The sequence below is a fragment of the Crocodylus porosus genome, unplaced genomic scaffold (genome assembly GCF_001723895.1).
Source record: "Crocodylus porosus isolate Cpor-Errol unplaced genomic scaffold, CroPor_comp1, whole genome shotgun sequence".
Classification (NCBI taxonomy): domain Eukaryota; kingdom Metazoa; phylum Chordata; order Crocodylia; family Crocodylidae; genus Crocodylus; species Crocodylus porosus.
Window position 1 is genome coordinate 1,326,635 of NW_017728922.1, and position 10,350 is coordinate 1,336,984.

Sequence of the window (10,350 nt, forward strand, 5' to 3'; positions counted from 1 at the left end):
CGGGCGTCCGGGCAGGTGGACACGGGCCTCAGCCGCGCCGAGCGGCCCCACGACCTGCCGCCTCCGTGCTGTCCCTGGCGCCCGGTCGCGGGGCGCATCCTTGCCCCTGCCCGGGTCACGCAGGCCCAGGCCCGGGCTGCAGCGGCTCTGCGCCCCGGCCTGCGCGGGGTCTCCCGTGGCCGCCGCCTGCTCCCCGCAGCCCGGGCAGCGCTGGCGGCGGTGCGGGGCAGAGCCCAGGCGGGCAGGGCCCGGGGGCAGCAGGTATGCACCGTTCGTCCCCCGGGAGGCCGCGGCCCCTGACCGCCCCGCCGGGCACGAGCTCCGCCGGCATCGCACCCGCACTGGGCCGGGCACGGGCAACGGGCGCGGAGGGAGAGACCCGCTGCCCCTGGCTCCGCGCGGCGCCGGTAACCTTGTCCCCGGGGGACCCCCCCCATCGGATAATGGCCCGTAATCCGCAGCCGCCGCCCGGGGTTTAGCGCCCCGCGGCACAGCTGGGCAGCGCTGCCCGGGGGTGGGGCGCGGGGGCTGCCGAGCGCAGCGGCCGGGAGCCTGCTCTCCCGCACCCGCGGGCCCAGGCAGCTGCGCCGCTGCCCTTTCCCCCTGCCGATAATCGGGCGAGGCAGCTGCGGGGCTCAGGCGAGATTAGCTGCCATAATCGCATGTAAACGCGCGGCTGCGGGCGCGGCCCGGGCGGGGGCTGCACGGGATTTAGGCCGCTCACCCTCCTTCATGTCAACGCCAGCAGCAGCAGCAGGGCCTGGGCCACCCCTCAAGGTCACCAGGGAAGGCAGCGCCGCCACCACCACCAGCCCCAGGACACAGACACGGGGGGAGGTGAAGGCTCCAACACCTCTTTATTCATAGCAAGGGTCAAAGCTCCAGGACTCGGGTCAGCCCCTGTCCCCCCCAACCTCCCGCCTGGGGTCAACCCTGCTCCACTGGAACAACGGTCAGCCCCCGCTCTCCCTCTTCCCAGCTCCCAGTCCAATGCCCGCCTGCAGGAGCGTGGCTGCTGTAGCCCCAGTGCCCTCAGTCCTGGGGCAGATGCCAGCGGGAGTCCTGGCCTGGGCAGGCACCGTGACGCAGGGGAAAGGGCCTGGGGCCACGGGCCCCCAGGAGCAGAGACCAGTCTCGGCTGCAGCCGTGCTGCCGCTCACCACTAGCCCCAAACCCGGCGGCAGCAGCTCTGCTTTTGGCCGCAGCGGCAGCAAGTGCGGCGGGCTGACGGCAAACCCCAGCCCTTGGGGGCTCCCCTGAAGCGGTAAGGCAGCTGCTGGCCCTGGAGGCTTGGCACGGTGCCGCTTGCGGCTGGGGGCCCCAGCACTAGTCTGACAGCGTGATGACGTCGTAGTGGATGCCCTGGTGCAGCTGCTGGATCTGCTCAGCTGTCGCCTCTGTGGTGAACATGCCCTGGGCCTGCGCCATGGCGGCGTCGGCCACGGCTGCAAAGAGGAACAGCATCAGCCCCAGGACAGAGCAGGGGACCAACAGGCTGGCTCAGACACCAGCCCACAAGCAAGGCTAGCACGGGGGGCTGTGACAGGCTGTGTGGAGCCACCGTGCTCTGCAAAGGACCTGGCTGCTCCCTGCAGCCCCAGGGAGAGCCCTGGGCTCAGACCACAGCTCCAGTCCCCTTGCAGGCAGCACAGCCAGAGCCAGAGCCAGAGACAGCCCCTGTGCCCTGCGCCAAGGGCAGTGGCACCCTTGGGAAGGGGGCTGGGCCGAGTCCAGCTGTTCATTTCAGAGCAGTGGCAGATGGTGACCCGGTCCCCACGTCTGGCACAGAGAGGCCTGTCAGGAGCCAGGGCCCAGCTGCAGGACCCGTCAGCCAGGGAGACCAGGCTGCGCCATGCCTGTCCCACCCAACCGCTCTCTACCTGTGACTGCCGAGTGTGCCGCTGCCTCCAGCTGGGCCTGGGTCACGAGCTGCTGCTCCGGGGAAACGGGCATGTACTGGATCTGCCAGAACAAGGAGGGGACGTCATAGCCTGGCCAGGAGCACGTCTTCCCTCTACTTGGGGTGCCCATGGCTGCAGCTCCCCCAGGAGCGCCCCAACACGCTGCAGCTCCATTACCTGGGACTCCTGCAGGAACTGGCTGCCCTGCTCATACTGGATGTGGGTGATCTGCCCATCCTGGACCTGAAAGGCAGAGCCTACGTGAGAGCCTGAGCAGTGCCAAGGACTCCACATCCGAGCGGCCCAGACCTCCAGGGAAAGGAAGCCCCACACTCCCTGCACCGCAATCCTGGACCCAGGGGCCTGAACACACAGCCTGCCAGGGCAGCAGGGCACTGACCTGGATGTGATGGCCCTCCGGGACGACGACATACTCATGGGGGAGCAGGTGCGGCACGCCGTCCTGGGCAATGATGTACTGGACCTGCAGGCACAAACATACTCAGCACCTTCTGCCCCTGCCCACATGGCCACCCTGCACAGGCCTCCTCCCCCTCACCTGGTTGTCGGCGGTCACCAAGTGCTGCACAGTCTGCCCATCGGCTGTCGTGATCTCCTGGATGTAGGTGGCCTCCTCCTGCAAGGCAGCAAGTACCTGGCTGTCGGTGCTTGTGGAGCCTGGCGCCCAGCACCTCAGCATGACACTGGAACAGCACAGCTGGGAGACTGCATGGCGTCTGGGAGGTGCCTGGGGACTCACCTGGCTCGTGATGCTCTGCTCCTGTGCTACGATGATGTGCTCCTGCCCCAGGGCCTGCTGCAACCGCTCAGGAGCCAGCACGGCCTGGCCAGACTGCAGCGCTGCTGGGGAGGCAGAGCACTGGTGTCACCCCACATGGATAAAGGCAACAGTCCAGCCCAGGCTCCGGCCCCCACCCCAGGGCAACTGCACCCCAGCAAGGCAGCAGGGCTGAGCCACTGACCCTGCCCACTCCTGCCATGGACAGGAAGGAGCAGAGGGACCTACGCCAGCACACACAACAGAAGCCAGAGACCACTGCCCCCCACCTCATCCACGAGACGAGGCTGCAGCAGCACGTGGCCATGGCCCTGCATCAAGTGATCGGGGTAGCCGTGACCCCAGAAGAAAGCCTCCCCTGGGAGCCATGCCACAGCCACAATGGAGCACTGAGGCCACTGCTGACTTGGGCATCCCCAGAAGTCTCCTGGCCAAATCCCACCCTGCAGAGACCCGGGCAGTGCCAAGTGCTCAGCCCAGGGCCCCTCTCGGTGGCCAGGCACAGGCCCTGGCAAAAGCAGTGCAAGTGTCCTACTCTGCAGCGTGGCCAGGGCATCCTCATCGCTGTTCAGGATGATAGTCTGTTGAGCTGTGGGCTCTGGTGGCCCTGACCGCTTCCCATCCGAGCTGTGCAGTCGCTGCATGTGGAATTTCAGGTGCCCATTGCGATTAAACCTGCCAGAGAGCAAGGGTCAGAGAAGTGCTGGCCGTGGATATGGCCCCCCACACTGCTGCCCCTGGGACAAACAAGCAGAGGCATCCCTAGCCAGTGGCAAGGATGGCCCCCCTCACCCCAATGCACAGCTGGAAAAAAGAAGTAGGTCAGAGCTGCACGGGGAAGTCTGGTGCAGCTGTGCAGGCCCCTACCTCTGCCCGCAGACCTGGCAGGCAAAGGGCTTCTCGTTGGTGTGCGTCAGCATGTGTCGGCGCAGGTCCTTCTTGTTCTTGGAGGCAAAGCTGCAGTGGGGGCACTTGTGGGGCCGGAGGTTTGCATGCTGGGCCATGTGGCTCTGGGGTGGGGGAAGGAGAGAGTGATCAGACAGGTGCCATCCTCAGCGCCCCGGGCTCTCCCGCTCCATGCCCCTGTGTGTGAGGTGAGCCTACCCGGACCTCCGGCCACAAGGCTGCTGTGAAGGGGCAGTCAGGACACTTGAAGGCGTCGGGCCCCACATGGGCCCTCTTGTGACTCTCCATCTCCGCCCGCCCCGTGAACATGGCCGTGCAAATCCTGCATGAGAACTTCTTGGCGGTGGAAATCTTGCAAGACAGCTTCTTGGCTGCAGCAATCTTGCAGGACAGCTTCTTGGCCACACCCTGCAGTGTGGGCCACCGGACCCTGGGCGACACAGTCTCCTGCCCGTCTGGTGTGGAGTCCTTCTGGAGTGGCCTGGCCACACACTGCACTGCTGGCCACTTGACGCTGCAGGGCTGGGCCTCTGGGCCTTCCCCTGGCGAGGCCAAGGCAGCGTCCCCACTGAGCTGCTGGGAGAGAAGGGCCGAGAGTGATGCTGCTCCGTGCCAGCCACCTAGGACAGGGCTATTGGGGAACCTTGGCCCCACTCACCTCGATGTGGTGCAGCTGGCTCCCAGGGAGGCTGGACGACATAATGTAGTGGCCACCATGGTCCTTGAGCGCCCCTGTCACCACAGCCTCGCTCACCACTACCGTGTGTGAGGTCTCTGTCAGGCTGTCCTCCTCGCTGTGGGCACAGGGCAGGGTGAGGGGGGGCCTGGCTGCCCTTACTCCTCCCCACTGCGGGGGCATGGTGAGAGGACAGGCGCTCCCCACTAGGCCCACAGAGCAGGGTCCCATTTTCCAGCCTGGCTGGCCACTAACCTGTAGAGTGCACCTGTGGCCTGGATCTCCTCCCCGACAGGTGCAATGATGCCATACTCAGCTGCGCTCTCAAAGGGGATGGCGATCTGCTGCAGCTCAGGGCCGCCCAGCGTGGCCTCCTCGTAGGCCTCCTGCACCAGTGCCTCCCCATGCTCAGCCACGTGCAGCGTCACCACCTTCTGCTGCTGCTGCTCAGCTGGGTCCAGCTCCACTGTCTCCCCAGCCGGGAGCTGGGCATCGGGGGCCTGCGCATCTCCCGAGCCGTCTGACTTCACTAGTGCCACCTGCGCAGGGACAATGTGAGGCAGGTCAGTAAAGGGCAGTCAGTGCAGCTGAGCATGGAGGGGAGGCGGCTGCCTCACCTGCAGCGTGCCCGCAGCCAGCTCCCGCTGGGTGCTCATGTTCAGCAAGAGGTCCAGCGCCGTCTGTGTAGCCAGCTCTGCTGACTCCTCTGCACCTGAGAGCACCAAGAGCAATTCAGTCTGCCCAGAAGCCCTCCTTCCCTCCCTGCCCTGCTCAGCCCCGGGAGCTCACCTTGCTCGTAGATGATGGTTGCCCCTCCCAGAGAGTTTGGGGTGAGAACAGGGGGCTCGACTGCTGGCAGGGTCTGGACTGTGTGGTATGTCACAGCGCCAAAAGGGACCTGCATGAGAGAAAATGAGCATGTGGCTCTGGCACTGGCAGGGGAGGGGCAGGGGCCAGGGCCCAGCGCTCACCTGGGGGCTGGCCACCGGCTCACCGGCTGTCTGGCCCTGGCTGTGCTGCTGCTTGAGCTCCTCAATCTGCTGCAAGGTGAAGAAGGGGCGGCGCCGGCAGGGTGGCTCCTCAGGGTGCCGCTGGGCCCACTCTTCAAAGCAGTCAGCATGGCGACACTGCACGTGCAGGCGCAGGTTCTTCTTGTGCTTGGTGGTGAAGTGGCAGTATTCACAGCCAAAGGGCTTCCCCCCTGCAGCAGGGACAGGGCAGGTCACAGTAGGGGCTGGACAGGGTCAGGGGGAGGTAAGGCAGGGCGCAGCCTGGGGCAAGACACTCACCGGTGTGTTTGACGGCCTGGTGGGAGAGGAGGAAGTCCTCGCGGAAGGTGGCATAGGGGCAGAAGCTGCACTTGTAGGGCCGGTCATTGACATGCGACAACTGGTGGTTCAGCAAGATCTTCTTGTCCTCACACACGTAGTCACAGAATTCACACTTAAACCTGCCGGGGCAGAGCTGCCGTTACCAGGGGCCTGGCCCAGCTGGGCAGCACTAGCAACAGAGCCTAGCCCTGTGCAGCCCACAGCCCCCGCCCTCCGCACCTGCGGTTCGCGATGGCCTGGATGTGCGTCAGAAGGTGCATCTTGAAAGTATAGCGCTTCTTGAAGGACTTCCCGCACTGCGGCAGAAGAAAGCAGCGCTCGTTCCGCAGCCTGGTCCAGGCTGGCCCAGCCCAGCCCAGCCCCCCACTCACCTTGTCGCACATATGTGGCTTTTCAGTGCTGTGCGTCTTCATGTGCTGAGTCAGCCTCTTCTGCATGGGGTAGACCCGGTTACACACGGGGCAGGGGAAGGAGCTCCGCTTCGGGGGCTGCAGTGAGAGGATGCACAGGTAAGTTCTGCTGGAGAGCTTCCCCGACCCCTGACTCCTGCCCTGCCCAGGCAGCTCCACCCTGGGCCCCTACATGCCCTGCTTGCCAGGCCACCAGCAGAAAATGACTGAAACTCACCGGGTCAGCCCTCTTCTTCCTAAAGGACAGAGAGGAGAGAGAGAAGCCGAGTCAGACACTCCCAGACTAAGCTCTCCTCTCCTGAGCAGCCCACCCCACATGGCCTGCGCTGCCTGCACCTCTGGAGGGAATGGAGCGGATACGGTGCTCTCTAGGGGCAGCTCCCCCAAGAGCAGCATGACATGGGCAGGAGCATGAGGCTCCCTGGGCTGCACTGCTAGCTCTGCTCAGGCTGTGGGGCTGCACAGGTGAAGGCCTGCTTGGTGACACCCAGGAGCATGGGGTGGGGAAGGGGCCACATTGCTGGGGCATGCGGGTGCCTCAGCTCACCGGTCCCGGTTGTGTACAGTGGAGTGGCGAATGACGTCCTTCTTGTACACGCTTGTGTAGTTGCACTCCTCGCACTTGTATGGCTTGCTGCCCACGTGATTGAACATGTGCTCCTGCAGGACAGAGGGGATGCTGTGAGCTGCATGCCCAGTGCCCAGCCTGGGGCAGGGATGGGGACAGAGGCAGAGGGGTTGCACTCACCTTCAGGGAGGACCAACGGCGGGAGCGGTAGCTGCACTGCAGGCACTTGAAGAGCTGCGGGTCATTGGCCTCATGTGAGTTGACATGGAAACGCAGGTCGTCGTGCGTGAGGAAGCGGGACCCGCAGATGCGGCACAGGTAGGGCCTCATTAGGGGCTTGGGCGACTTGTAGTAGTACCTGACAAAGCACAGCTTGAGCTCAGAGCCACAGTGGCTGTGAGGCTCCCACCTGGCCTGGGCCCCAGGCACAGCCAGATGGCCCTGCCATGGAGCAATGCAGCACAGCTCTCACCTGCGCCCCATGTACTTGCGGTACTTTTTGCCCAGGAAGCGGCGGGAGGGCCGGCCTCGCCTTCGGGGCACGGCATCGGCCTCCTCAGGGCCCATGTTAGAGGATGGATCCTTGTTCTCCGAGTCCGACTGGCTGGTGCTGGGCTCCCCAAGGCTGTCGCCAGCCCCATTCTCCAAGCTGGAGGAGCTGGTGGCCTCCGAGTTCTGCGCCTCACAGCTTGCTGCGCTCTGGGACGTAACCAAGGGCTCCACCTCGGCACCTAACCAACAGCACACCAGGGTCAGACTCAGGCCCCCATGCTTCATGCAGCCCAGGGTGTCCCCTCCCCGGCAAGGCCCACTCCCCTACCTTCTGGCAGCGGCGTGTCCTCCAGACGAGGGAACTTGCGGGGCCTCCCTGGCCGCCGGCGCGGCCGCTCTTCACTAGACGTGGGAACGGTGCGGCTGTGCTTGGGCTGCCGCCCGCGAGGCTCATCCTCAGCTGGGTTGTAGTCACTGTCCTCTACAAAAAGAACGGCCAAGGCATTAATCATGGGAGCTGGCAGCACCAGGCCGCGCTGGCCTGTGGAGATAGAGGGGGCTGTACCTTCAGGGTCATCAATGGCGCCGGCATCCACAATGTCATCATCTTCCTCCTCCTCCGGTGCATCCTCCTCTGGTGTCTTTGGGGAGGGGCCGCTCTTCCGTGGCCGCCCCTTCTTCAACCCAAGGGTGGATGCCACTGAGACAGAGAGCAGCATGAGTCGCCCTGTCCAGCTGGGCTTGGCCATGCTGAAGAGTAGGTGCTCCACCTGGACCCGTCTGGCCCGCCAGAGCTGCAGCACTCCCCACTCCACCATGAGGGTAGCACACCTCCTGGGCACTACTCCACACTCACACCCCAGAAAGCACCGGTGCCTCTCCCTGGACTAGGAGCTGCAGCCCCCATTCCTGCTCTATCAGTTGTGCAGCCCCCAACCAGGCATATAAGCCCCTCCTGCCCCAGGCGCAGCAACCCTGTGACCTGGTAAGGCCTTTACAAGCCTCCCCTCCAAGCTGGTGCCCACCTGGCTGGAAGTGCCTCTCCCTCATGTGGTTGATGAGCGTAGTCTTGGAGACGCTCTTGTACCGACACATCTTGCACTTGAACTGCTGCACCACCACCACCTCCATCATCTCCTCCAGGCTCTCCATGTCCGGCTGCTCCAGCCCCTCCCCGGCATCGGCCTCTTGGGCTTGGTCTGGCTGCGAGGGCAGGTCTAGCATTTCAGGCTGCTCGGAAGGGTCTGCGGGGCCAGGCTGGTCGAGGCACGTGGAGGTGGGGCCATCAGCTATGGTGTCTACAGCCAGGCTGTTGGCCAGGGCAGAGGTGGCCATCTGGGACACCACGGAGGCACCTGGGGCACCAACAAGGGCTCACCGAGGGAACAGCCCCTGCCCACGCTCCAATCAACCCCCCTCCGGAGCTGAGAACTGCTCCACAGCCAGGGCTCCAGTCTGGCTCGCCAGTGCCCTCTACTGGGAGAAACCAGGACTAGCTACCAGCTCCACCCCCACAGCCAAGGCACCCGTCCTGCTCCCTGCACAGGAACAGCCAGGTGCTCCCATGCGAGACAGCACAGCACGCCTCTGCAACAGCCCCTTGTGGCAGTGGAATGGAGATGGAAAAGGCCCGAAAGCAACTGCTGTCGTAGGAAAACCTGCAGCTTCCCCTCACCATCATCAGGTCCCTGCAAGATGAGGTACTGGGTCGTCTCGGCCCCACCATCCTCCGCACTGGTTACAGCAATGCAGCCTGCGAAGGGAGAGCAAGAGGTGATGAGAGACTGAAGCATGAACATGACGGATCTTTCACGGACAGGATAGAAAATGGGGAGACCGCAGCACGCTGTTCCAAGGGCAGCTGCCAGGCCTCTGCCATGTGCCGGCTGCCCTGGCTGAGGGCTTCTCAGGCCAGTGCCTGGCGGGGGGACACTCACCCTGGATGATGTCTGGCCCGATTGTGGACTCGATGATTTTGTCTATAGCAGAGCCCAGGTCTGAGGAGGTGGATGCGGTGGAGTCTGACACAATCGTGGCTCCGTCAGCAATGACGCTGGAGTGAACCAGGACCTGTGGAGACTCCGAGACCATGATGGACTGGCTCACCGTGGAGACACTGGAGACCAGGGTGGACTGGGCGATGGAGGAGGAGTCTGGCAGGTAGATCCGAGGGACCGCATCCGTGCTGGAGCTGCTCTCGGACACCTCCTCCTGAGGAGCAGAAAGGCCACAGGGGCTCAGCTTGGAGGCCTCTGCTGAGCCAGCCCCAGAGGCAGCTTGTACATGGAGGCACCATCAGCATCCTGCCTCGCAGGGGAGGGGGCTCTGCCCGGGGAAGGGCCCCCAGGGGCGCCACAGAGGGGCTCCCAGAGCCGCTCCATACCAGGGAGACCCCGCTGCTGTCCGAGCTCTGGCCCACGCCAGAGTCATCGGCTTGCGAGAGGATGACAGGCGCCGAGGCAGCGTCACTGCTGTCCGCAGACATGGCCTCCGAGGTCTCCATGCCAAGCCCGCTCTCCGAGGGCTCCTCCTGGGCCACAGGAGGGGCCGCATCGCTACTGCTCTCCACTTCATTTTCCTCCATGCCCAGCGACCCCAGGCTCCTGAAGCGCGACCTACGGGAGGAGTGACCGCCCTGCTGTCAGAGAGCAGCACGGCGTCTCCCTGCCCCAGTGCTGGGACACGCTGGCGGCACCACCAGCCCTGCCTCCGCGGCGGACGCCTGGCTTGGGGTGGCGCCTTGCACTCCCCGCTGGACACAGAAGCTGCAAAGGCAAAACCTACCCGTGCAGCAACGTGCGCAGTTTGATGGCAGCTGGCACTGGAGACGGTCAGGAACGGCCGAGCCGGGATGCTCTCACGCTGCCCGAAAGAGGGACAAAGCAAAGTATGAGCTGTGCGGAGCCACAGTGCGGGGACTAGGGGAGTGAATAACGGGGTTGGGGGCCCTGAATGACACATGGCCCCAGAGCAGGGGCAGCGCCTCGGGGAGCCACGGAGACGCATGCTGAGCTCTGGGCCCCATCAAAGCGGCTTGTCGCAGATGTGGGGAAGGAGCTGCGTCACTGCTGCAGCGAGAGCAGCCCTGAGTGCAGCTGCCCAGGACCAACCCGACCCCTGGGGAAGGTCCCCCAGAGCCATGTCCCCAGCCAGGCCCCAGGTTCCCGAGCGTGTCGGGCGGGACCCGCGAGGGGAGCTGCACCGAGCCTGCTGTATCCCTGCCCGGCGGGCGCCGCACAAGTAGCGGGGACATGACCGAGGCCACAG

General features: G+C 64.9%; 1 protein-coding gene across 3 annotated transcripts in view; it reads right to left on the reverse strand.

The window, feature by feature from the left end:
* The window catches only part of ZNF335 (zinc finger protein 335), a 30,349-nt gene extending 20,372 nt beyond the window's left edge, over positions 1 to 9,977 (reverse strand). The window contains exons 1-28 of one of the 3 annotated variants that reach the window (XM_019539530.1): positions 9,868 to 9,977; positions 9,467 to 9,698; positions 9,021 to 9,294; positions 8,759 to 8,836; positions 8,109 to 8,438; positions 7,649 to 7,783; positions 7,412 to 7,564; positions 7,064 to 7,322; positions 6,772 to 6,949; positions 6,571 to 6,683; positions 6,241 to 6,259; positions 5,985 to 6,101; positions 5,833 to 5,909; positions 5,572 to 5,732; positions 5,254 to 5,483; positions 5,072 to 5,180; positions 4,900 to 4,994; positions 4,538 to 4,821; positions 4,265 to 4,400; positions 3,805 to 4,179; positions 3,568 to 3,710; positions 3,236 to 3,375; positions 2,662 to 2,765; positions 2,461 to 2,538; positions 2,302 to 2,385; positions 2,079 to 2,144; positions 1,881 to 1,962; positions 1,348 to 1,445 (exon numbers count right to left, since the gene is read on the reverse strand). In XM_019539530.1, the coding sequence (XP_019395075.1) occupies positions 1,348 to 1,445; positions 1,881 to 1,962; positions 2,079 to 2,144; positions 2,302 to 2,385; positions 2,461 to 2,538; positions 2,662 to 2,765; positions 3,236 to 3,375; positions 3,568 to 3,710; positions 3,805 to 4,179; positions 4,265 to 4,400; positions 4,538 to 4,821; positions 4,900 to 4,994; positions 5,072 to 5,180; positions 5,254 to 5,483; positions 5,572 to 5,732; positions 5,833 to 5,909; positions 5,985 to 6,101; positions 6,241 to 6,259; positions 6,571 to 6,683; positions 6,772 to 6,949; positions 7,064 to 7,322; positions 7,412 to 7,564; positions 7,649 to 7,783; positions 8,109 to 8,438; positions 8,759 to 8,836; positions 9,021 to 9,294; positions 9,467 to 9,667 (4,119 nt within the window). In that variant the 5' untranslated portion in view covers positions 9,668 to 9,698; positions 9,868 to 9,977. Of the gene's footprint in view, positions 1 to 1,347; positions 1,446 to 1,880; positions 1,963 to 2,078; positions 2,145 to 2,301; positions 2,386 to 2,460; positions 2,539 to 2,661; positions 2,766 to 3,235; positions 3,376 to 3,567; positions 3,711 to 3,804; positions 4,183 to 4,264; positions 4,401 to 4,537; positions 4,822 to 4,899; positions 4,995 to 5,071; positions 5,181 to 5,253; positions 5,484 to 5,571; positions 5,733 to 5,832; positions 5,910 to 5,984; positions 6,102 to 6,240; positions 6,260 to 6,570; positions 6,684 to 6,771; positions 6,950 to 7,063; positions 7,323 to 7,411; positions 7,565 to 7,648; positions 7,784 to 8,108; positions 8,439 to 8,758; positions 8,837 to 9,020; positions 9,295 to 9,466; positions 9,699 to 9,867 lie in introns of all 3 variants that reach the window. The other 2 variants (XM_019539531.1, XM_019539529.1) reach the window with 2 other exon arrangements.
* Between the last annotated feature and the right edge of the window lie 373 nt (positions 9,978 to 10,350).